At 41.4% G+C, this 27,384-nt stretch overlaps 2 protein-coding genes across 5 annotated transcripts in view; both read right to left on the bottom strand.

The window, feature by feature from the left end:
- hsd3b7 (hydroxy-delta-5-steroid dehydrogenase, 3 beta- and steroid delta-isomerase) overlaps positions 1–20,909 on the bottom strand; it is a 28,388-nt gene extending 7,479 nt beyond the window's left edge. The window contains exons 1-4 of one of the 3 annotated variants that reach the window (XM_079613927.1): positions 20,797–20,909; positions 14,064–14,290; positions 9,751–9,906; positions 6,849–6,957 (exon numbers count right to left, since the gene is read on the bottom strand). In XM_079613927.1, coding sequence (XP_079470053.1) covers positions 6,849–6,957; positions 9,751–9,906; positions 14,064–14,220 — 422 coding nt within the window. In that variant the 5' untranslated portion in view covers positions 14,221–14,290; positions 20,797–20,909. Of the gene's footprint in view, positions 1–6,848; positions 6,958–9,750; positions 9,907–14,063; positions 14,357–19,756; positions 20,166–20,796 lie in introns of those variants that run through there. The other 2 variants (XM_079613926.1, XR_013797830.1) reach the window with 2 other exon arrangements.
- A 1,257-nt stretch (positions 20,910–22,166) lies between these two features.
- Positions 22,167–27,384, bottom strand: part of setd1a (SET domain containing 1A, histone lysine methyltransferase) — a 31,638-nt gene continuing 26,420 nt past the window's right edge. For both annotated transcript variants that reach the window (XM_079613113.1, XM_079613114.1), the window contains exon 21: positions 22,167–24,096. In XM_079613113.1, coding sequence (XP_079469239.1) covers positions 23,923–24,096 — 174 coding nt within the window. In that variant the 3' untranslated portion in view covers positions 22,167–23,922. The remainder of the gene's footprint in view (positions 24,097–27,384) is intronic.

The following is a 27,384-nucleotide window of genomic DNA, read 5'->3' as shown; positions in this document are numbered from 1 at the left end:
TCATGCAGTCTATAGTGAACGCTAAAAGCAGACGCAGAAGCGAAGGCCGTCTCTTACCCTGCACAAAACGCACACAAACACGGAAGATAGCACCGTCCTTTATCTTGTTCGGAAACCTGTGGACTCGATGTCCTGACAGGCCATAATTCACAGTCATTTATCACGATAATTATTAATTGAAATACAATAACCACCGAAAACACACTGAATCACGACCGCTTCAACATAATACCAGCCTATTCTGCACTGAGCGAACGCAGCGCCCGGCAAACGACTCCCCCATGCGACGTAATATGACGCGATGGTGAAAAAAAAGCGTTTTTTTAACACGGTCAAGGAAACTGTCACGTTTTCTACTAAATTTGTGCCCTTATGTCTGGCAAAACAATTTTTAATCATGCATTTACTCTTCATATGGTATTTTCATACAAGGTTATATATTAATTCTGAAAAAAAAAAAACCTGCAATATGCCCTTTAATATAACCCTTGGCTCCAATGCATAGTTAAGGCTCTTTTGGTGACTTCGAGGTGATATATAATCTTTTTGTCTCCAAAAATCATCAATTGCCTCCTGTGAAATGTCTACTACTGTTACAGCTGCCATAGCGCCTGTCACCGAATGTTGACTGTTTGTCCGAGTGAGTGGAGGGGGCGTGGCTTAGCCATAGGTCAGTTAGACACTTGCAACTTCTCAAATCTGTCACTGCAATTTCAAATTTCACTGCAAAACATACACAATAGCACATAGAAAAACTCATGAGCAAAAACGCAGAGCAGCTCATCCAATGCTATAAAAAATCAACTCACTGAAAGCACCCGAGACGCTACGGAGGGCAAATCCAACTTGTAAAACCTGGCAAACGTGTTCTGAGAAGACCAGCCAGCTGCAAGGCATAAATCCTGGATAGACATACCCTTAGTCCATGCCCATGAGGAAGCGATCGCCCTGGTAGAATGGGCTTTCACGTTAAGGGGGCAGTCCTGCCCCAGGCAATCATAAGCCAAAACAATAGCGTCCACAATCCAGTGAGCAAGCCTCTGTTTAGAGACCCCCTGTCCTTTGTTGCACCCACCAAAGCACACAAACAGCTGGTCGGATTGTCGAAAAGCGGCCGAGCGAGAAATGTATTCCCGGAGCGCTCTGACTGGGCAAACAGAACCTTGAGCATCCGATCCCTGAGAGGATGAAGGCTCCGCGGACAGGGCAGGCAGTGAAACGATCTGCGCTCTGAACGGGGTATTGAGCGACTTAGGAACGTAACCCGGCCTCGGTCTGAGAGTTACATTACAGTTTCCCGGTCCAAAGCGAATACAATCTTCACTTACAGAGAAAGCCTGTAAATCCCCAAACCGCTTCGCCGAAGCGAGAGCGAGAAGCAGTGCCGTTTTAACCGATAGCTCTTTAATGGCAATCGAGGCTAAGGGCTCGAAAGGCGGTCGTGACAAAGCCTCCAAGACCAAAGCTAAATCCCACGGCGGCACCGAAGGCGGCCGTGCAGGGCATAATCTCCTAGCTCCCTTGAGGAACCGTGTCACCGACGCATGTCTACCGATAGACTGTCCGTCAACAGGGGGGTGAAACGCGGCAATAGCGGCCACATATACCTTCAGAGTGGATGGTAGGCTCCCTTCATCCATCCTGTACTGAAGGAAGCGTAGAATATCCGACACAGAACAGTTCGCTGGGTCTATTCCGATATCCTGACACCATTTTGAGAACACACCCCACTTCAGAGCATACAGGCGCCTGTGGACGGAGCTCGTGCCTCCGCGATGGTATTCAAAACTCGCGAGTGCAGCGCGTCCCGCCCGCTTAGCGACCCAGCAGCGGCCACACATGGAGGCTCCACAGCCCGGGGCTGGGATGCCAGATCGTTCCGCTCGCCTGAGACAGAAGGTCCTTCCTGAGCGGGATCTCCCATGGCTGTCCTGCTAGTAACTCTACCAAATCCGCGAACCAGGGCTGATTCGGCCAGCTCGGGGCTACCAGAGTCACCGCCGCCTTCTCCTCCCTGATTTTGCATAACACCCTGGGCAAAATTTTTACCGGAGGAAAAGCATAGAGACAGACTCTCGGCCATCGAGCAGTCAGCGCGTCCATCTCCCGGGGTGAACGGGACAGCGAGAAGAACATCTGACAATGTGCGTTCTCGCTCGTCGCAAAGAGGTCTACCTCCGCTCTGCCGAAATGTTTCCATATCAGCTGAACCGTCCCGGGGTGAAGTCTCCATTCCCCCTGAGGAATCCCGTTCCTCGAGAGCATATCCGCCCCGCGATTTAGAACACCGGGGATGTGAGCTGCTCTCACCGAGAGGAAAAACCGGTCCGCCCACAGCAGAAGGGATTCCGCTTGCTTGAATAGGGCTCTGGAATGTACACCGCCTTGGCGATTTATGTACGAGACTACGGAAGTGTTGTCTGTCCGAATCAACACATGCCGCTGCTCCAGCTGAGACCGAAAGGTTTCGAGAGCTAGAGAGACCGCTTCCAGTTCCAAGCGATTTATGTGCCACTCCATCTGCTTCTCCGACCACTGGCCCGAGGCGGGCTTGCCCAAGCAGACTGCTCCCCATCCGGTGGACGACGCGTCTGTCAGGACCTCCACTCGCCGCGTCACTATGCCCATAGGGACACCTGAGCTGAAGAGATTCGGGTTCTTCCACGGGGCCAGGGCGCGGGCGCGGGCGCATCCGTGGGTGACCATAATGCGCTTGTGGCCGGAATACCACGCACTCGGGGGGTTGAAAATGTGCGCTTTCAGCCAGTGTTGAAGCGGTCTCATATGTAGCAGCCCCAGATGACACACTGAAGAAGCCGCTGCCATCCGTCCCAACAGCCTCTGAAACTCTTTCAGTGGGACGAGCCTGCCAGGTCTGAAGAGACCGAGAGAAGAACTCAGAGCCTCCGCTCGCTCGGGGGAGAGGCGCGCTCTCATTCTCACCGAATCCAAACACACTCCCAGGAATGTGGTAGTCTGGCTCGGTGTGAGCACACTTTTCTGAACGTTCACCCTCAAACCGAGCATCTCTAAGTGTCGCAGGAGGGTTTCCACATGGCTGACTAGCGTTTCTCTCGACTGAGCGAGAATCAGCCAGTCGTCCAGATAGTTCAAGACGCGCATCCCGTTCGACCTGAGGGGTGAAAGTGCCGCGTCTACACATTTTGAAAATGTCCGGGGAGCGAGAGCTAGTCCAAACGGAAGCACCGTGTATTGGTACACCGAGTTCTCGAACGCAAACCTCAGGAATCGCCTGTGACGCTTTACTATCTGGATGTGAAAGTACGCGTCCTTTAAATCCACTGAAGCGAACCAATCCCCGGGGCGAATTTGCGCCAGGATTTGCTTCAGGGTAGTCATCCTGAAGGCGCGCTTGTGAAGCGCTCTGTTGACAGGTCTCAGATCCAGTATGGGGCGGAGACCTCCTCCCTTCTTCGGCACTACAAAATAGCGACTGTAGAAACCGCTCTCCCGCTCGCTCGGAGGAACCGGTTCTATCGCCCTCTTCTCGAGCAAGTTGCACACTTCCTGCCTTAGCACATGAACATTCTGAGGCAAAGTTAAAGACTGGATTACGCCGCGGAAGCGGGGTGGTCTGCGTTTGAACTGAAGTGTGTACCCGTGCCGAATTATATTTAACACCCACGGCGAAATGCCCGGAATAGCTTCCCACGCTGCCTGAAAAGGACTCAGCGTGGGCTGATCTAAACCTGCGGTCATCGCCGCTGTGTGAGGGCTGGGAATAGACACCTCGCGCTCCCCACGAGGTGCCTTTATAGTTATTGACTGTGACTCTGCGCTGCCCGAAGGCGGGGCGGGTAACACAGTGTGTGGTGCAAGAGGGGAAAAAAGCACTGTTTGTGAAGTGGTAGTTTGTTTTATTGAACAAATTTGTGCACAAGAAACAACATTCACAACATTCACAGCGTAATTGCACTTGTCGCTCATTGAACGTTGAGGGACTACGTGCGGTAGCGCGCGTCGCTTGGACGCAGGGCCGACCTGACGCTCTCCTCTCCTCTTGCCCAAGCGGTCAGGATGACTGCTTCGGTCTCGCTGGGGACGCGGCGACCTTCCTGCCTCGCGGGCTCTGAGCCGACCTCTTCTTACCCGCTCCGTGCCACTGGCCGCCCGGGCCTTTTCTACGAGCATCCGGCTCGGGGCGGGGTGCTGCTTGCCTTCTGGCTGCCGCTTGAGGTTGACGGCCCGAAGCGGAGGACGAGCGAGAGCGAGGCTGCGGTGGAGGCGGGGGCGCCCTTCGCGGGATCACATGGCTCATTGCTTTCGCCTTCTTCTGGGTCTCGGAGAAGCGTTCCGTGACTTTTTCGACCACGTCACCGAATAACCCTGAAGAGGAGATGGGTGCGTTCAGCAGCGTCTTCCTATCCGCTTCCTGCACGTCCGAGAGGGTGAGCCACAGGTGTCTGTGAAGGACCACCATAAACCCCATCGAATGGCCTATCGCTTGGGCCGAGCGCTTCGTGGCCAGGAGCGCGAGGTCCGTGGCTGAACGAAGATCCCTGATGGCGTCAGCGTCAACAGAGGCGGCGCCATCCAGAGACTTCAGCAGCTTTGCCTGCAGTACTTGAAGGACGGCCATGGCGTGCAGCGCGGATACTGCCTCCCCCGCCGCACCGTAGGCCTTGTTAGCCTGGTGGGCCGTGAATCTGCAGGCTCTGGACGGCAGGCTGCGGTCCGAGCCCAGGGCGGAAGCCAACGGGCAGAGGTGCGCGGCGACTGTCTCCTCGACGGGGGGGATGCGGAGGTAGCCGTGGTCCTCCGCATCGTCCACAGGGGGAAACATGGCCTGGGTGGAAGTGAGGGTGCGCGCCGATTGCGGGGCCACCCACGACTTCACCACGTGCTCGTGCACGTCCGGAAAGAACGGGGTTCCCCTTTTCGAAGCGGCCTGACGGCGGCTCGATTGGAGGAACCACGTGTCGAGTTTGCTCTTGGAGGGCTCATCCGGAGCTTTCCAAGAGAGGTCCAGTTCCTCGACGGCCTTGGAGAGGATACGAAAAAGCTCGTCCTGCAGGTCCGCCGGGGTCTCGTGCTCCGCAGCCGCCGGCTCCGGTGCGGCCTGCTCTGCACCCCAGTAGTTCTCCGAGGCAGACAGAGACATGGAGTCTTCCTCCTCACTCGCCCCGAAGGACACGAAGTCAGCAACTCCGTGAGGGGGGCGAAAAACGGGGTCCGGGAAACTCACCGGGGGTCGAACCTCGACTCCGCGGTTGGGGGGGCCCACCAGCGGCTCGTTGGCGGCAGTGGGCCCGATCCCCGCTGCTGCGCGAGCTTCGTCCCGTCTGGCCTTGAGATTCCGAAGGGACATGTCCGCACAGAGCTCGCAGGACCCGCCATCCCTGAGGGCCGACTCGGCATGGGCCAGCCCCATGCACACGATACAAAACAGGTGCTTGTCCGGGGGCACGATGGGCCCCGAGCACAGGTTGCAGATAGTCGCCATCGGATGCAGAAGACAGTAGAGGTATCTTCGGCGCACCTTCGACGACGGCGAATATCTGTTCTTAAGTTGAAAGTTGTAGTTGAAGTATCAGCTGTCTAGCACACGATTTGAGCGTGAAGAGAGAGATTCTGATGTAATTGACGCTGCACTTGCATTATATCTGCAACGGTGTTTCAGTATTTGCATATTTGCGTCAATTGGCCAGCTTGCTGGCGTTAGCCTATAAGATTTCAGCGGAAGTGAAGGAGGAGAGGAGTTCCCATATACGACATCCGTAATGTCGAAGTTCCGTAGCCTTGATAGGGAACTAAATTGTGCAGAATGTGCACTTGCAACTCAGTGGTGGCGAGTGAGAAAGGGGGGCGGGAGGGGGGTGTTCAAAGGAGCCGTTTTATTGGGACTTCTTTATTGCTCTGAAACGCTAACATTGCTTAATGCATTAGACTGATATTAAAATAAATAAATGATATTATCAAACTCAGTAAACACCATTGACTAGCAATATCCAGTACTTTGCTATCTTCAAGTATTGCCCATCTGCTTTTCTGTAGTATGCATTATTAGTATGATGTTTTTACTGAGTTTGATAATATAATTTATTTATTTTAATATCAGTCTAATGCACTAATGCATGAACACCCCCGCTCCCGCCCCCCTTTCTCTCTCGCCGTCACTGAGTTGCAAGTGCACAAGTTAGTTTTACACCTAATATATCGCGAAAAGAGCAAAAGTCAAGGTTGTACTGCGAATGTGAATGTAAGATTAAATGCAAATATATATTACAAGTTTGTGACTGTCATTGTATTTCTGTAAAATGGTATTTTACACATTTGTGACTACAGCTTCAAATTCAGATTACAGGTTTGTGACTATTGTCTGCGAATGCCAATTTTAACATTCAACAGAATTTTTTTTTTTACAGGTTTTCACATCGGAGCTGTGAGTGTAAATGTTCACGTACAAGTTCTCAAATTCACATCTACTGCTCTCTCGAGTTTTGCTACTCTTTTACCTTCATAAGTGTCACTTGCTTCAGGTGACCAGCAGAAAAAACGCTGTGGCAGAGATACAGACCTTTACTTTTTGAATGTTGAACAAATGTAAATAGCATTTCCAAACTGTATCCATCACAACTGTGGCCTGTAATTATTCAGCTTGACAGATATTTCAAGATGGAATGTTGAGAACGTTGTGGAATTCCGCTATGTCATTCCAGAATGCATTCAGCATGTGCAAACCCTTCCTCTCCTTCAGTCTCCCAGACATTCTCTCCATTACACCCAAATCCTTTAAACGCTTTTTATTCCAGTGAATATTTAGAATCTGAACACACAACACTATGTAAAGTATTCTTACATATATCTATTTAAATAAATACACTTACCTGATGAATTTATCTCCTTTTACATTTGGACCAACCACCTCCATGGAGCTTGTATAGATCAAATTCTGAATACCGATTTCTACACAAGCATTTATTACATTCTCTGTCCCTGATGGAAAACAGCATCCAGAAAGAAAAAGCATTTCATTAAAACAACCTTAAAAATAGCTAAGGGGTGAAGAAAAAAGGAACACTACTGCTGTACTAAAACAAACGATCGATCTGTTTGTGTTGCTTACACTGACATAAACAAGATTCAGACTTGTTAGGCAGGAACTGATGACACAATCCCTAAATTCCAAGTAATGCTTTCATGCACTTTGAAGCACCAGATAGCCTGAACGAGAAACCCATCAGCTATGTAAATGCTTTCTGAAGTATAGTGATAAGTGGAAAAATAAAGGTAAACAATTGTGCAGATGGCTTTTAAATATCCGGCCTCTTTCAATGGCATTTAAAAAGGAGATTTCTGGGAAATTAATGTGGAATGCAGATGTGAGAGAAAAGGACCAAATGATATGGTGGGGCAGGATCCAAACCAATGGAACATTCCAGTACGATGGCACATTCATCATCTCTTGCTCTTGTTTTTATCTGTATCCTCTGGGTTTGTCTATGTCAGTGAGTGCTAAACTGACACAGGCCTAAACACATGTTAGGAACACTAAAAACAGTTAGGTCTACCACAAACAGTCAAAATTAAAAACAGGCTGATGAATAAGTGTAAAACTATGAAAGGGCCGAGACAGATCTGAACACATATACAGTCATGGTCAGAATTAATGGCACCCCTGGTAAATATGATCAGAACTGGCTGTAAAAAATAAATCTGCATTGTTTATCCTTTTGATCTTTCATTCAAAAAATTGCCAAAATTCTAACCTTTCATTGAAGCAAGAGAATTGAAAGTGGGGCTAAATCACATTATGAAATAAATGTTTTTCTCCAAAACACGTTGGCCACAATTACTGGCACCCTTTTATTAAATACTTTTTGCACCCTCTTTTTGCCAAGATAACAGCTCTGAGTTTTCTCCTATAATGCCTGATGAGTTTGGAGAACACCTGACAAGAGATCAGAGACCATTCCTCCATACAGAATCTCTCCAGATCCTGCAGATTCCCAGATCCATGTTGGTGCTTCTTCTCTTCAGTTCAGTCTACTCATTCTCTATAGGGTTCAGGCCAGGGACTGGGATGGCCGTTGCAGATCTTGGTTTTGTGCTCATGACCCATTTTTGTTTTGATTTTGATATTTGTTTTTGGATCACTGTCCTGTTGGAAGATCCAAACATGGCCCGTTATAAGATTTCTAGCACAGTCTGTTAGGTTTCAATTTTTTATCTGTTGGTATTTGATCCAATCCATGATGCCATGTATCTGAACAAGATGTCCAGGACCTCAGGCAGAAAATTAGGCCCACAGCATTAAATATACAGCAGAGTATTTCATTTTACACATGGGGTACTTTTTTATCCCTGTGTGCACCAAACCCATCTTAAGTGTTTGCTGCCAAAAAAGCTATTTTTTTGGTTCCTCTGTCCATAGAACGTTTGAAAAGTACTGGACACTACTGGCACTTCAAACGGGACGGGTTCTATGGTCAGATGAAACAAAAACAAAAAAGCTTTTTTTTAAAAACTCAGAGCTGTTATCTTGGCAAAAGGAGGTTGCAAAAAGTATTTAATAAAAGGGTGCCAATAATTGTGGCCAACGTGTTTTGGAGAAAAACATTTATTTCATAATGTGATTTAGCCTTAGATTTTTACAGCCAGTTTTGATCATATTTACCAGGGGTGCCATTAATTCTGACCATGACTGTATAAGAACATCGTATCTGATAATATAGACATGTTTTCACACATGAAAATGGTGATGATGAATGCATTTCCAACACCACACATCTTTATGTAATGTTTGTAAATGGAGAGTTTGATCTTTCTCATGAGCTTAAAGTAACTGCATATGCTCTATTTTTCATAAAGCCACATGATCTTTCCAGCCTAGCATGAGGGGTTATTGTAGAAGCTATTTTAGCTGTGGACTGTAGCTAAAAAGCACATGCCTATTATGCTCACTTTATATGCAGAAAGAAAACGATGCAAACTCTCGCCTTGTGTGTGAGAGTAAATGATGCATTTCCGGACCAAACAGATCGTAAAGTTATAAGGTTACTGGAAATGTCACCAAAGGAAAACTGTGGGAGAAACCAAAACCTACATAACACCCACTGACAAAAAAGTTTGAGGTCTAGAAGATTTTATAAAAAGAAATGAATACTTATTCAGCAAAGATGCATGAAAAAAGAAATTACAGTAAAGACTTGGATAGTTACAAAAGAAAATCTATCATGGTTTCCAAGAAAATATTAAGCAGCACAACTGTTTTCAACATTGATAATACAAAAGTGTTTCTTGAGCAGCAAATCATCATATCAGAAAGATTTCTGAAATATCATGTGACACTGAAGACTGAAGTAATGATACTGAAAATTCAGATTTAACAAAAATATATTCCATTAAACATAAGTGTAATATTATTTCACAATATTATGCTTTTTATTATATGTTTGTTACAATAAATGCAGCCTTGTGAGCTGTGGCGAGCAGGACGAGGTCGAGGGACGTGAGAGAGCGGCGTGAGAGCGATGGCGTGATTAATGATGAACGACACCTGCGCAACGCACCGGTCTCGCGCCGCTCTCTCACGTCCCTCGACCTCGTCCTGCTCGCCACATGAGCATACATTTGAACAGACATTACCAACCCTAAACTTTGAAACATTCAGTGTTTTCTTAGCCAAAAGGTTTAAAACCGTTCAAAGGGCAAAACATTGGCATCACTTCTACAGTGAAGTCATTACTATCCATCTCCTTTTGTTCCACGATCTTATTCTTCACTCACCTTGTACATTGACAGCATAGATGGCCTTCTCAGGGACTTTATACCACACATCAACCAAACTAGCTGAGTGGATAACCAGGTCTGCTCCATGAAAGGCATCACGCACGCTCCCATAATTTGTTATATCCCCCTGCACCACCACCACCTTCACATGCTCTGCAAATAAAAGAGAGAAGATAACTTATTAAAAAGCAAATGGATTGTTAGTGTTTTAAAAGGGCATGAATGTCTAGGCATTTTATCTAGATTTTATACAGCTTTGCAGAAGAGAAACCATCATCCACCCAAGCATAAGTTTGAGGACTACATGGTGACTTCAGTGGTTGATCCAGCAGGACCGAGTAAACCTTCAAAAATAACACTAGTGCACCGCCAACAGTCTATTACTGTGTCTGATGAGCAGGTGACATCTCCTTCTGGTCTTGCATCAAGAGAAGAAATAAAGGAACGTTTGTCACCGGATTCAACAGATCCAGTGCATTTAGAAAGAAAACCAAGCACACCCATGAAGATTGTAAACCGACCAAGAAGAAAAGATGTTTCCATTGCAAAAAGAAAAGGATGCAAGGAGGAAGCCGAAGCCGTTCCAGAAGTGTCGTTGTCAGGTAGCGGCTCCAACCGCCTCCTGCGCAGCTACTCCTGCCCTGAAATCCCGTCACTAGTATCCAGTGACTGTCATTTACCCCGGTCCCACACGCATGACAACAGCACTACCTCACCCAGCAGAAAGCAAGATCTTATTTGATCAAGGACAATATAACTACATCACCTTAAAATAGTGTAACCACTTACTGTACCAATGGCAATGAATTATACATAATTACACGCAAATAACCTAACCAAACCCTATTCCCAACCCTATAGTAAGTACATGTTGTTAATTAATATTACTCAATACTTAAATGTATACACTGTGACAAGGACACTTTAAAATAAAGTGTAACCAATATTTGTATACAGTAAAAAGATTTATATACTAAATCTACTGAAATTTATGTTTTCCTCGTACCAAACAAAGTGTGTATGTGTTTTATGTATTCTAGTGAATGAGGGAGTGTGTGGGTGTGTTGGTGACAGCTGATGACAAGGTCAGTTTGGTCTGATTATCCTATTATCTCTAAGGTTTTCCTTATGAAGCTTCCTGATGTCATATTTAGGATTGTGCGTCATATTCTTGATTACAATGACAGAATTATTGTGTTCAGGAAATAAACAATAAACTCCATCTATCTGGTGGAAGCAGCAGCCTCGTCCTTGTAAACAACATGCATTGTTCCCTTTCTCACTCGTAGCTATTTTTCTAACAAATAACACAGCCCTTCATAACTGTTCTGCAAATAAATACTGTCTCTGAATTTTTCAATTGATTTTACACTTATGCATTTAACAACTCCAAAGAATGACAAACTCTTTAGCTGCTACACAAGACAAACAATAATTTATGTGACAGGAACAACCTGTAATTACCTCTGTGCCATACAAAGATGTTCGAATAAACATGTCTCTAGTGTCCCTTGTATCTGGGTGATGTTGATCAATTGAGCTTTATGATAAAGCATTATAAAATAAAATATATAAAATCTGCCTATAAACAAAATCTTTGCAAGCAGTCACAAAGTTTATGTAAAATCAGTCACATACAAAATACAAAACCTCCTACTAGTTCACTGTGCAAGTAGGTCAATGTTCAGTTCTGATAACAAATGGTTATCTAACGTCTTTCTGTTGCCATTTAGACTTTGACCACATGTTAAACTGTTGTCAATTCCAAGCATCTTTGTGGAAGTACCGTAATGCAATCTTTCCCCCATAGCCCCTGGGATAAAAACTAGTAAAATATGTGAGGAGTAGAATACATTAAGGCAGGACAATGGACACTGTGTAATGTATGAGATCTACGTGATGAAAGAGCCAAGCAGATCCCCTTTGTACAGCAGGACATCAGATTCATGGAGCAGGGAAGGTGAGAAGAGGACACTGGATTGAAGTGACTGGTGTGGCCTGACCTTAACAACTTAACCAAGCCAGAAAATACACAATGACATGAATGAACATTTCCATTTCCTCAGTCTTTTCAATGTTATTTCCCATTAAAAAAAAGAGTCATAAAAAAACAACAGATGGAAACGTGGAAACATCTGTTAGCCTGGGCACTTTCAGAAACTACACCCTATGTGCTCATCACGAATGTCAAAAACAGCCTATAAATTACTACATTTTTAAAACTATGATCATCTAAATGAAGAATATACATTTCAATATTTAGAGAATTAGAATTGGAGATTTATTTATTTCCCAAAAATATTTCCATTTGTCCCCTTAGATTTGTGGCTTCATTTCCAACACAAACAGAAATTGACACGCATTTTTTCGGATGTAAAGTAAATCTCTGATGTCCCCAGAGTGAGTGTGAAGATTTAGCACAAAATACCCCACAGATATTTTTATATAGCATGTTAAAGTTGTCACTTTTTGAGGGTTTGCAAAAACGCACCATTTTGTGCCTGGCCCTTTAAATGCAAATAAGCTGCTGCAGAGGGCGGAGTTTTGTGTGTGTTAGCAGCTGTGATTACCTCACGCAGACACACTAAAGGTGCTTTTCCACTACACAGTATTAGCTCGCCTTGACTTGACTCGACTTTGTTTGGTTTTCCACTGTGTAAAAGTTGTACCTGTACCTGCTTCCAGATACTTTTTTTTCTCGTATCACCTCTGGCGAGGTTCTGAACGAGCTGAGGCGATACTAAAATGTGACGTGAAAACACGGCAGACTGGTGATTGTTCAGAGAGAATCGTCACTATTCACTGTCATCTTTGCACGCGCCAGACAAAGTATCCTGAATAACCCCGCCATTTTTAAATAGTTTGGCCAGAGATTGCGTGATATTCTCATTACTAATATTATGTAAAACAGCATACACTCAATTTCCTCCATTGTCCTGTGTGTGTGGGTAGCGGGAGTGTGTCGCGTAGAAGATTACATCACGGCAGTTTGACGCTATGACGACCAGGTACTATTGTGGAGGTGCTATCTGCAATGGAAAACGGGGCGAAAAGCGTGCCGAGCCGAGTTGAGCTGGTACTGGTAATGGAAAAGCGCCATAAAATGACAGAAACTGTTCTAGCTTTAATGTTAAAACAGAGTCAGACAAACATGGAGAGCCTCAAGAAAAAGTGACATGTAGTGACAACAGGACATCTCTGAATGGTTAGTTGATGAATTTATGTTGCTGATGTGGAGTTAACTATCCTCAATTAGAATTATTCTGTCATGGTAATCTATAAATCGCTCGCATAGGAACTGTTGTGAGATGCACACAGACTTTCTATTGCATGTGAAAAGATGGATGCTAAAGTTTGAGCTGACTCACAAATGTAATCATACAACAACTTTTCCTCTTCTCAACATGGACTGCGTGTTCCTGGGGGCGGGTTTATGTACATTTTAGGGTTGGTGATGTCACTAACCCAGGAGGAATGTCATGTAGTCCCTAGTTGTAGTCCAAAGGAAATATCTTCCTTTGCTTTGAACTTTGCAATGTTGTTTGTGATCAAACGGCAACATTTCACACTAACTAAAGTTAGAAAAGTGAAATCATAACTCAACCACCCCTTTATGATGAAATGTGATGTGTGACGAAGAAATAAAAAACAATCAAGGTAGGCCTAAATATTTTGTGAATAACATTTATATTTAGGCTGTCATTCCCAATCAAGATTGCTTTAATTTTTTTCAACCTATACAGCAATAGGCTAGCTTTGAAATGCTCAGCAAGATAAAGGAGTCAGTCATTTTAATCCAAAAATGTTTAAAATTTAATTCCCATTTATCGTATATTATTAAACGCAATGCATACTTTGAGATGTGATAAAAATGTTAATTACTTTAAAAACATGACAAAAACAGCGTGATGTTACCTAGCCTATCCAATAGTTATCAAGCAGCTGAAAACTAAAACGAACTAAATGTGAACGTTACGATGAAGAGGTGGAAAGCATAACCAAACCAACCATACGTATAACGTTATTCAACAAATTAGTAGCCTATATTTTCATTTCATTTCATTTATTTGTTTATTTTACAGGGACAGTGCTCATTGATTAACAGTAAAATAACTGTAAATGAGCCAGAGTTAGCTCAACAGGCTAATTTTCATCTGTTGTCCCTGGCCAGTTATTATATAGGCAACCTAAAATCCGAATATAAAAAACATAAATATTGATATTTGAATATATCAATATTCAAAACATTGTGGGAAATAATAGGCTAAGCTCGCAATGAACAGCTAACGTTAACGTTATGTGTTTCTTACCTGTACTGTGACTTTGTAGATTAGGGTAAACGGTTTTATCGAAAAGCCTGATCTCTTTGATATTTTCTTCCTTCTCCAACAAAACTCTCAACAGGTGCTGCCCAAGAAAACCGCATCCTCCAGTTATCAAATAAGTTAACTTCGATTTCTCAGACATATTATAACTCCGTTGAATCCTCTCCCGTTATTCACTGAAGTGTTTACCGACGACAGTCGGGTGATTCACTCTGCAAACGAAGCAAAAGGACGTCAAGTAGCAGGGTAACAACAAGCAACACAGGCTTCAGAACGACAATGAATTAAAACAGCCGTGAATTCTCCTCCTAGAGCGGTCTGTTGACAGTGCCCGCCCATCTAACAGTGCCCGCCCATCTTTATTCACCCATTCCTTTAGACTTTATAATTTAATTAATAATAAAGTTTATGTAATCCGTGCAAATGTGAAATATACAGAGGAAATGGTTCCATTTCACATTAGAAGAAATATGGAGAAAGACTTCTTTGTATAAGCTTAATTGAATGCAACTACCATAATCTAATTAAGGGACAGTAAATATTATAGGCTACTTTAAAAAAAAAAAAAATTCATGTCTTTCACCCAAAAATAAAAATTCTGTTATTAACTATGGTTTTTAATGCAGTCACACTGATGTCCTTCTAAACCCGTAAGACTTTCTTTCATCTTTGGAACACAAATTAAGATTTTTTTTAAGCTTTCTGTCCCTTGTATAGACAGCTACGCAACTGACACTTTGACGCTTCAAAATGTTCATTAAGTGGTCGAGAATGAACCTCGTTGGCTCTTGCTGAAGCTCAAACGTGCTGCGTAACACAAGAATGAACCTCATTGCTTCTCGCACGTCAAGCAAATATGCTTGAGCTTCAGTTTACCACAACTGATGTGTGGGTTGATGAGTGTTTATATGTGAATAAAAGCGTAAACTCAATCTGTTCATCATATAAAGCAAACATGTCTCTTCAGAAATTTTTGGACGAAACCACTCAATTTATTTGGATTACGATCTATTTATGACATTTTTGAAGCGCCAAATTATCAGTTGCGTAGATGTCTATGGAGAGACAGAAATATCTCAGATTTCATCAAAAAGATCTTAATTTGTGTTTCGAAGATGAACGAAAGTCTTACGGGTCTGGAACGACATGAGGGAGAGTAATTAATGAAATAATAATTTCCCTTTTTGGATAAAATGGAGAAGAAATGGAGTTTGATTGCCCCACTGGAGCGAATAATTTTTTCCAATTTGACTTCTTTAATTAGTCTTTTGTGCACGATCACTCATCCACTAACACTAACTTTTGTCTACTCTGCACAAATATCAAATCTTGCAAGCCCATATCAAGACGAATTCAAAGTCACGCAACCTATTTGCTAAATCCCAAAGTGTGTGAGAAGTTAAAAATTAACAATGATCATAACTGTAATCACAAGCCCAATTTCGTGTCAAGGACAGTGCCATTTAGCCCATATCAAATACAATTTAACCTATTAAAACAGAACATGTGAAAACCAATGTGGAGTTTAAACTTTATAAATCACATCAAATAACCCTACCAGCACTTTCAGTTGGGCACTAAAACTGCTTCTTTTTTGCATAATCTTCAACACAACGTGGAAAAAAAAAACTGTACATTAAGGGAAATTAAGCAAGAGAATTTGCATAGCAAAACTGTTTAGCAGTTGGACTATATTACCAAACTGGTTACATCAGATCAGCAGTTCTTAACTTGACTTGAGAACTGAAACACTATTAAAAGAAGGAGATAGAATCTGTCCTCATTTCCTCACCCTCATGTTTTTCCAAACCTGTATGAGTTGAACTCAAAAGAAGATATTTTAAAGAATGTTGGTAACTAGACAGTTCACACATTGATTTCCATAGTATTGTTTACAATATAAGTCAATGGGTGCCACTAATTGTCTGGCTGCCAACATTCTTCAAAATTAGTTTCATTTGTGTTTAACAGAAGAAAGAAACTCATACAGGTTTGGAACATCATGAGTGAAAAGCTACTTCATAATAAATATTATACCAGTTTCAGCTGACAGGTTCCTAGGTCATACAGCACTGTAAGCAGAAAGAGGGGCATTATATTGAAATAAACAAGGCATCAGTGGAATTTTATAGTTTGGACAGTTTTTTTTTTCTTTCTTTTAGCAAATGTTTTAATTCAGTAGTTTTGCAAATGAACAAGAAATCATTGAAGTATTCTTTTATATCTAAAGTTCACCAATGACCGAATGAACTGCAGTTATTTGTGCTTCTCTTTCATTTCTCAATTTATATTAAATAAACTGAATTAGGTTATTGTGTTACATTACTGAAGTGTTGGCTGTATGTCATGTGGCTCAAGAATAACATTCCAGAAATCCCCTCATGACTGACTGCAGATGGGTCAACGACAACGATGTAATGCATCTTTGTATTTAAAGATGGATTAATAATGCAATTTATAAACCAAATTACTTGGAACACACCTATTTTATGATGAACGTGTTTTCAATTGTTGGAATAAAAGTCATTTGTATTCTATAATAATTAAAATATTAATATTTTACAAGATTAAAGGCTGAAGTGCTTTGAAACACACAGAGTTTTTTAATGTGGTGATGTAATTTCCATAGACAGTATAAGATGGACACAGCAACCCCATAGGTTTCAACGGAGAAAAGTGAAGCCCATTAGAAGCACTCACTTCCTGATGGCTGGGCGTACTGCGCAGCCTCAAACTCAAAGCTTGATAACGTAGATGTGACGTGAGCAACCTGTAAGTATTCCAGTAGCTGTGCCAAGAGAAATCTGAATCATTCTCTTCCGAATATCGCAGAGACGGAGAGCGTGAGTATTAGCTGTCCATGAGCTAGCAGCGGGAGCAACTTTATCACTCTCTATGGGCTTCTCCCTTGACTTTATGCCTCCACATCCCCCCCGATTGCTTGCGTGCTTCTCCGCCGGTCTACACGGTAATTTCTCGACTGTGCGACAGAGTCGCGTGGTTATGACGCAATAGTTAACCTATTTTTACAAAAACTGCTTCTACGGGGCCATAACGTAAGATACAAGGTAATGGAGCCTTTTATACATTGTCGTGTTTCTTTAGAAATAAATAATGGACAAATGGAGTCTTTAAACGCCTCAGATGTAAAGTTATTCGTTGTCAAAGTGACGCCAAAATGAATGGGAGCCAATGGAATGCTAACAGCAGGTGAAGTTCTGCTACAATGGCGGTCCCCGGGGAAGCTTCAGTTTCCGGCTGATGGATTACCCCCTTGGTAATTTCCACTGAAACAGGAAGACAGGGCAGACAAATCGAGCATCTCCTTCCCTTTTTTAAATTAGCCAATAACGTTTTGCTGATATCACAGCTCGGCCAGAGCTGTTGAACTCGGTAAAGTCGTATTTGACAGCCACAGTCAAATAGATTCCCCTTTAGGTTTAATGTAAAACTGTTACTAAAGCAAAACCGTGATCATTATCATGCTGAGGATGTTTGAAAAGTGTAGTTTGAGATGTGTCGTTTTGAAATGTATGTTGGTGCATGAATGGCACCGGTGTTATCTCTTCCACTCATCAGTGCGGTTTCTAATGCCGAGTCTGTCTAACTGTTTCTCCTCCATATCGCTTTAAAGGAACACTCCACTTTTTTGGAAATAGGCTCATTTGTTCAACTCCCCTTTAGTTAAACAGTTGAGTTTTACCGTTTTCAAATCCATTCATCCGATCTCCGAGTCTGGCGGTAGCACTTTTAGCGTAGCTTAGCATATATCATTGAATCTGATTAGACCGTTAGTATCTCTCTCAAAAAAATTACCAAAGAGTTTCGATATTTTTCCTATTTAAAACTTGACTCTTCTGTAGTTACATCGTGTACTAAGACCGACAGAAAATGAAAAGTTGCAATTTTCTAGGCCAATATGACAAGGAACTATACTCTCATTCCTGCGTAATAATCAGGGAACTGTGCTGCCGTACCAGCAGGTGCAATGATGTTACAAACTTAGTGCCGGTCACGTTGGAAGTTACCAAACTGGGGACTATTTTCAGGCGCTGCATAATATCATTGCGTCTGCTCCACCCATGGTACGGCAGCACAGTTCCTTGATTATTACGCAGGAATGAGAGTAGTTCCTTGTCATATTGGCCTAGAAAATTTCAACTTTTCATTTTCTGCCGGTCTTAGTACACGATGTAACTACAGAAGAGTCAAGTTTTAAATAGGAAAAATATCGAAACTCTTTGGTAATTTTTTTGAGAGAGATGCTAACGGTCTAATCAGATTCAATGATCTATGCTAAGCTACGCTAAAAGTGCTACCGCCAGACTCGGAGATCGGCTGAATGGATTCAACAACGGTAAAACTCAACTGTTCAACTCTAGGGGAGTTGGAAAATGAGCCTATTTCCAAAAAAGTGGAGTGTTCCTTTAATAAAGCTTTCTGTGCAGTATTAAAATGGGTCCGGTACGTTTTGTGGTCTGTGCAGACTTGCGCATATGATCCTCTCTGTGCTATCGTGTCTCTGGACCAGAGCAGACTGTGTGTACTGCGGCAGATCGCGTGACACAAACATGAAACCAGACTTCATTCACCCCAATGGAAAGCATATTGTCAATGTCTGAATCGTTTCCTATCCTCTATATAGTGAGCTATGCGCCATTCACCATATATAAAATAGTAATACTGTGAACAAGTGACCAATGGCAGCCGCAGCTTCAGCATCTTCTTGGGGGCACGACGACACTTTAGGTTCTTTAAAGCAGTGGTTCCCAAACCTGTCCTGAAAGACCCACAACACTGCACGTTTTCTTTGTCTCCCTAATCAAACACACCTGATTCAACTCATCAGCTCATTATCACATGGGTTAATGAGCTGATGAGTGTAATCAGGTGTGTTTGATTAGGGAGACAAAGAAAACGTGCAGTGTTGTGGGTCCTTCAGGACAGGTTTGGGAACCAGTGCTTTAAAGCATTTGATTGGACAGAAAATCTGATAAAAAGCTGAAGTGCAGGCTGATGTCATCAAAATCATTGATCCATATTGGTGGAAGTGAGAGACTAAGTTTTAAATGCTTATATCTTCTAAATGCGAATTTTGTCATTGTTTTGGAGCATATTAGGCTAGATAACCCTAAGGCTAACATATTCATATAAAGCAAAAAAATAAAAAAATTAAAAAAAATCATGGGGACTTTAAGTTTACTAGTGACTGTTTTTTAGGTAGAATGGAGGAACCCTTAAAAAATAGCTTAAAATGTGATATTGATATTTGAAAACTTTTTTTTTTTGAAAAAGGAATAATGACAACTTAAGTTGTAACCCTCACTTAACTATTCAAGGTGAATGTATTTTAGTTATTTTTGTTCGGATACCACATTTTAAAACAGGCTAGAAGGAAATACACATATCCAGAACATTTACAAACTAACTCAAATACAAAATTGGAACTCGGCCTTTAAACTAGATTGTTAAAGGATTTACACTCATCAGATCTCCTTAAGCTTCATGACAGATTGACACTATGATTTTATCGAAATTATTTATGATTTATTTTTTCATTTTGTATCTTGCGTAGGCTACGCAATGCGGCGGGCTTGATAGGACTATGGTCGTCACGTCAAGATTGCAGACACTGGCTTAAATTAGAACAAGGCTGTTCTAATGTTATGTCATCTTACCTGAGTGTTCCTTGGCGAATATTTCAATATTAACATGAGCGGAGTGGAATAAAGAAAGTGTTTAGCAAGATTGATATTCAAACCGGTAAGCACGCACTGCGCGTCAGTTTCCCTTTTTAGAGGACGAATAGACGAACGAATATTTCTGCCGAAATAGACAGCTGTAGCCTATCACACGCAGGCGCAGAACGAGTAGGCTATTATAGCTGACACTCGGCTTTGGCTTTAATCAGCACTAGTTCTTTGGTGTCCCAGTACCGACACGACCGAAAATTGTTGTGCTCCGAAGGTCGCATTTGTCACCAGCATACGTTTCAGTAAACGGACCATACCAAAGTCGTTAAGAAATTACAACAACAAACGCTTCTCTGGGAATAACGGCCAATTGGCTTATGCCAAGCTGCATCTCATTCCTGAACTTCAGCCTGCTCCTTTGTTTCCTGTCTGCCATGATTGGACACACTGATTAATCCAGGTCACAGGTGTGTCTGATTATTGTTACTGAGGTCAGACACACCTGGATTAATCTGTTTGTCCAATAATGGCAGACAGGAAACAAAGGAGCTGGCTAAAGTTCAGAAAGTAGTACAGCTGGGCATAAAGCCAATTGTATAATGGTTACTGTTCTGAAATAAGATAATTAGTTTTTAATGACGAATGCTGCCGACAAATGCGACCTCCGGAGGACGCAGCCTTCAGAAAGAGACGTCATCATCATCACGAATGTCCTGTGTTTTAACGCCAAAACTGTACTCGAGGTCTCGAACACTTCAACATGTTATCCGTTCACATTTCCTCTGGGGAATGAATGAGTAGGTCTACTGTGTTTGTTCAATGGTATTGTGTTTCTAAAGAGTTTCCGCGAAACTTTATCCAGTCTGCTTTGTGTCCATGGCCCACAACAAAATGAGATTATCGCAAAGTCAGATAACTGAAGCTGTCACTTGATGCTTACACATCTCTCTCATTATTTTACCAAGAACTTTGCAGGTGGTCTATACGAAAGCACATCTATTTATATCTTTGAATTTACTCCTTACCTCTGTAACTTCCACTATTTTCTTCAATGAATCCAGTGAGCTCAACATTTATGTTTCTATTTCCTTTGCTATTTTTTGAGACGGAGGTGCATCTTCCTCTCTGCAAGCCGCATGCTTCCGCCTCACATTTGTACAGCTCAAAAGAGGAACATGGTAAAGGAGAGCAAGAGTGACAGAGGTTATTGCTACTGCCTTAGTGAGAAAAAATAACAAAACACGTCAGTATTCAGAGTCCATTATTTACATCTGTAACAATAGCCCTAATCTAGAATAATCTGATAACAAAGTTTGGAAATGCCACTCAATCTTTGACGACATATCTGCTATTGCCTCTCATCAGAAGAAAAGAAGATGCTCATCCAACTGGAATGCTGGCCATCTGCCATGATGCAGACTAAAAGCTTGTCTGCATTTCCAGAGCTTTGGGGAAAATATATTATAATTCCAATTCCTACAATTTCTTGTCCTTATAGGAAAACAATGACTATAATTCTGTGGCATCTACAATCATGAAATCAATGGAAAAGCTTATTATAGAAGAGCTGCGTATAGGCATGTGGAGCCATCCTTAGATCACTATCAGTTTCAAGAGTAATCAGGGTACTAATAATGCCCTTTATTTCTACATGCACCTTGTTTTGAAGCATCTGGAAAGTCTGGTTGCTTACGGTACTGTTTTTATTGATTATTTATTTGATTCATTGGTATTGTTTATTTTTTTTCACAAGTGAAATTTAATTCAGTGTTGTCTGCTGTAGTAAGCAGCACAGGGGCCCCTCATGGAGGTGTAAGTCCATCATTTTTTATCATTTTATACACAAATCACTGCACTAGTCATCAACCAAATCAATTCGTAATGAAATTTTCAGATGATACTGTAATTGTGAATCTGTTTTTGTGGGTTGATGTTGCAGTTTCTCCTATAGGGGACAATAAACAATGCTTTTAAAGTGAAACATGCCATTCAAATGCTGTTATTCTGACTCTCAGTGGGGTGATTTAATTGGATTGTGAAAAAAAATATTGTCAGCTGAAAGTAGCATCAACTATGACGTGATAGGTAATTCTGCCAAGGCAAGTAGGTTACATAATACAAAGTTCAACAATTATTTGATTCTTACAGGAGGGGCTTTACCCCCTCTAGGGGAAATATATGGTTAAAATGGGCCTTAGAAATGCTTTGTTTCATTTCCACGCAAGGATCCCCAGCAGTGCCCCTTTGCTCATGTCTGAATGTAACAAAGCTTAATAGATCATATTTGATTAACTATGTCATGTCTGACTACTTTAAGGGGTGCAGTGATTCACACATTCACATGTTGTTCATACTTTGAAAAATGGAAAAAGAAAAACTGAACAGCAATTATTTTGTAAAAAATATTTTAATGCACCATTAATAAAGGGTCCAACGCATTAATACAAGAGAAATATTGCAAATAATATTAAAACTTTAAATCAAATTAAAAGAAAAAACAAAAAAAACAAAAAAACTGAATGATAGGTATGTACAATTATTTTCTTGCAATGGGAAGTAGGAAAAGGATGAACATATTTACAGACTAGAACCAGTGTGTTTCTACGAGAAACAAACACCTCTACAATATTTACATGTAATTCTTTTTTACTTTTTTGTCCTTTTTTTATGGTTACACTTCAGTGGATCAGTTTTTACTGAAAGACTGCAATAAATCTACATATTTTACAGGTCTTCCTCTCAAAGGAACAGAGTGCTGGCAAGGCCCTCAGACAAAGTGGGAGGGGGTGGGGGCAAAGAAGTAATCTCAACATGTCCATTTATGGCAGAGCAGAGAGACAGATGACCAGTAATACAAAAGGAAAGAACAGAAGGAACAGACATCCGTTTTAGCGACTCTTTGCACATCTTTCAGGGGACTTGAGACATCAATTTTGTGTTCACATATGCACACGCAAACTGATCTTTCAACTCTTAGAAAATGCGCTGTGTGTGTGTGTGTGTATGTGTATATATATATATATATATATATACACATATTTGTGCAAGCATGTTCTCCTCAACAGCGAGGAGTTACTAGCCCCAAATTAGAGTGCTTTATCTCAAAACATATACCCCATTCATTTTTCAATGGTCCACTAAAATATCAATACCAAAAGAAAATCCAATGAATAATTCTATCCTTCTGCTAAAATATCAATGTGCGTTTATTTCAGCACACCAAAAAGACGACCAAATCTGTCCTGTCCTTTTATTGCTAAAAACTCTTGATGAAAGGGTTATGACTTCATGTAAGGGGGGTTTAAAAATGATGGGAGGTACATATTAACCTCTATAATAACGGTGCTGTTACAGTGTACTGGCATTGTAACAACTCATTTATGAAAATAAAATAGCAATGTACAATGTAACTTACAATACTATATAATTTTTTAAGTTATAGAATACCAACATGTCATGCTGGAAAAGGGGACATTTTTAATTAAGATCGGTTCAGCTCAGAGGAAGTTCCGAAAAGAAACGTGCGTCAAAACAGCTTTATATTAAAATAAAAATAGGCAAAGGTGATTCTATGCAAATAATCTAAAAGAAGGTACAGTGGTAGATCTGACCTAAATGAATGACATGAAATGACAGGGATGATAATAAATAAACTAAAATTAATACTCTCTCTCTCACAACAGGGGTGCAGCATTACACAAGTCTTAAATCCATGTCTTTAGGTAGGTCTTTAAAAGTTGCCTTTGAGAAAAAAGACCCAGCACTTTAAGGGTGCCACTGTCATGTGCTGTGCAGAAGTGAGTGGAATATGTGTGTGTGTGCAGTCGATTAATAGCGGTATTTCAAAGCATAGACCTTGGCAAAAACAACACCACCAGACACAGCTGCAACAGGAGGAACGAAATTAGATAAGGGCCTAGGACAGGAGAGAAAAATTTTTTTCACTGGAACTCAGGGTGTTGCGGCAGTGCTAAGATCCCAATGACCCTGGACTAAACATCTCAACACTGTGAGTCTGTATAGAAGCTTTTAAAAGAGTCTGACCAAACGTTCTCCCTTCACACACTACCTACGTTTTTGTGCGCTCTGAGAAAAATAGCTTGTGGTCCAGGAAAGCTGATTGGCAAGTCTTGTATTGGGGAAGGACACTTTCAGTTGAGGGTTCCTCTGCAGTTCTCCGTGCCACACAGACATGGGATTTTGTTCTCTTCAATGGGAAACTTGTAATCATACGTGATCTCCTCGTTCACACCAATAGGCTGCTTGGAGTATATGACGATCTTCTTCTGGGACTCGATGGTAATCACTTTGGCATAGCAGTTGGGCTGGGAGAGAAAAGTACATGAAATCATGGATAAATATGAGTTACTTGAATTACGTTCCTTTCCATAGGAGATCTTGTCATTTTTTTAATGTTCCGTTTCCGAGTTTGCTCCACTGCATAGCTCTCTGGGGTATGTGTTTAACAAAATCTATGAGCTCATTTTGGGTTGCTGGAGGGGATAATCATCATGGTCCCAACACAAATTCGATTGACAGATGGAGCAATAAAAATGCATGCCAACAGACAAGATGGGGGACAAAAATCTGCTTATCTGGAAGACCACCTGTAAACATTTATAACGGTGTGAAAGACACTTGGGACGGTCAACAGAATTATTACTGGCACAAAAGTTTATCATTTGCATGTGTTTTTAAAGGTACACTTACACTTATTTTGTTCAAAATGAACAATTAAAATGAGTCAATCCTTCATTCAAAACGTTTTTTTTTTTCTTACCCTCATTCACTATGGTAAGCCTATTACAAGAGTTTTAGACTATTTTAAACCTGTCGAGATGGTTTTCTTGAGAAACTGCATACATACGTCACTCGCCCGTGCGTGTCTCGTCATATCCGTAAATAGAGAAAAGTTGCTCCAGTAACTTTGATGCGTATAGTGTGGGAGTGACATAGGTGAGTTGTCACAACGAGTGAGAAAAATTGACAAGGAGCATGCTAAATCTCAAACCTTTGAGAATCAACATTGGCTTGGCTTTTCGGAGATGGTGAGAACGGAGGGATATGAAATGTTGTAAAAGCGGCATGGAGATGGTGTTATCATCAATCAACAGGTGAGTAATGTATTAAATTGAAGTGCAGAAAGCCACCACGCAAATACTGAATTGAGTAATTTTTCTTGCACTTGAACAAGCAAATACACACAAAATTGTCAAAATGCATGTCTTGTTGAGCATTCTTGTAAACAGTTGGTTATGTCTTAAGTGAATGTAAACAGTTGAGAAAGAAAACACATGCGTATCAGTATTAATTTATTGGATCTGTGCATTAGGTCTTAAAGTGACAGCAGCCTAATACTGCTTTGCGTCCTGTGTCCTTAATGTTAATCAAAAAACAAAAGACGATGAGAAAATCACTTACTGCTCTTAGGGGTGTGCCATATCATACCGTCCACGATAATACCGGTATACATTTTTACATGATAAAAAGAGTGTCATATTCGTGATATCAACGATATAGCGACGTGATGGAGTATGGCGCATTAACGTTCCCTAGCGCGCACAACAACACCTGTCTGAGAGCAGCCTGTCAGCCTCCGATGACGATTTAGTACATAAAAGCGGAGCTACTTCAATAGTAGCCTATGGAAGTGGTTTGGTTACAAGAGGTCAGAGGTTTAGCAAAAAAAAAAAAAAGTGCTGCAGGCGGCGATACTTCACTCACGTTTAGGAGTCGGGACATGACGGAATTGTCACTTGCACAATCGGGCCATCAGTACATTGTGTTTATAATTTCACGTAATTTTAGGTCTTATCAGTTTAAACATTCAAGCTATTTTAAACTATCCTATTGCGTGCGCTCTAAGAGATGGTCACTGCACACACACATACAGTAAAGCCGCCTCACAAACAGCCCGCGAGTAACTATTATTTTCCGCGGATTATATCGGTTTAATGGGAGGAAAAATGCTAAATTGTGTCAAAATTACGGTCTTGGTTAGTATACTCGTAAACACAGTCGGTTATGTCTTAAATGAGCATAACACGTGATAGTGTGACAGACAGTGTTATGAAAACAGTAATGGATCCGTGCACTAACTCTAAAAGTGACAGCAGCCATATGTGTCTGTCATTAATGTTGTCGTCAAAACAACAAAAGATAGCTTTAATTGTAATGAATGAGAATCAATTTATTTAATTTAGTCAAACTAATTTAGTTAAATTTAATATAAAATATTTTCAGTGTTATTTTACATTTGATTACTTTATTCCATTTCTGTAGGCTATTTCTGAATACTAGTGTTAGACCTACCCAAAAACTTTTCTCTTTATTTGTATACATTTTTGCTACTTTTTTTCAATTTAATTAAAAGATTGAAATCAAGCTTCCTTGTATTGTGTAAAATCTGAATACTAACAAGTTGACCTACCTGAAAAACTTAAAGCACTTTTTATTTAATTTGTATCTTTGGTCTATTGTATTTATTTGTGCTATGGTTTGTAATTTGTTCTCATTTAATTTTTGATTGTTCACTTGTCTTTAATGTTTTAACTAGGGATGTCCCGATACCACTTTTTCTAGACCGAGTCTGATACCGATACTTTCATTTTTGGTACTCGCCGATACCGATACCTGTATTTTTATTCATTTTTAATTCATGCATTTGTCATTTTTAAATGTATTGGTAGAGAAACCAAAAGAATATCAATCATATTATTTGTTTATTAAATTTAAACTTAAAGGGTTAGTTCACCCAAAAATGAAAATAATGTCATTAATGACTCACCCTCATGTCGTTCTAAGCCCGTAAGACCTCCGTTCATCTTCGGAACACAGTTTAAGATATTTTAGATTTAGTCCGAGAGATTTCTGTCCCTCCATTGAAGCTGTATATACAGTATACTGTCCTTGTCCATAAAGTTAATATAAACATCATCAAAGTAGTCCATGTGACATCAGTGGGTTAGTTAGAAGTTTTTGAAGCATCGAAAATACTTTTTGGTCCAAAAATAACACAAAATAAGACTTTATTCAGCATTGTATTCTCTCCCGGGTCTGTTGTCAATCCTTCACAGTTACGCTGATGGCGTAAGACGCTGATGACGTGTATTTCTGGTGCGCCCGAGCTTCGTTTACAGTCTGAGGGAGACGCACGCTGTAAAAGTGTCTCATCCGCGACATGCACATTTACGCACCATTAAAAAAATGATATCCACGCAAACAATGTAGAATAGCTTGAATATAGCGTGCGTCTTCCTCAGACTGTAAACGAAGCTTGGGCGCACCAGATAACACGTCATCAGCGTCTTACGTCGGCAGCGTCACTGCGGAGTCGTGAACGCAGATTGACAACAGACCCGGGAGAGAATACAATGCTGAATAAAGTCTTATTTTGTGTTATTTTTGGACCAAAAAGTATTTTCGATGCTTCAAAAACTTCTAACTAACCCACTGATGTCACATGGACTACTTTGATGATGTTTATATTAACTTTATGGACAAGGACAGTATACTGTATATACAGCTTCAATGGAGGGACAGAAATCTCTCGGACTAAATCTAAAATATCTTAAACTGTGTTCCGAAGATGAACGGAGGTCTTACGGGCTTAG

The sequence above is a fragment of the Phoxinus phoxinus genome (assembly GCF_949152265.1).
Source record: "Phoxinus phoxinus genome assembly, chromosome: 1".
NCBI classification, from domain to species: Eukaryota; Metazoa; Chordata; class Actinopteri; order Cypriniformes; family Leuciscidae; genus Phoxinus; species Phoxinus phoxinus.
This window is presented reverse-complemented; position numbering and strand designations above follow the sequence as displayed.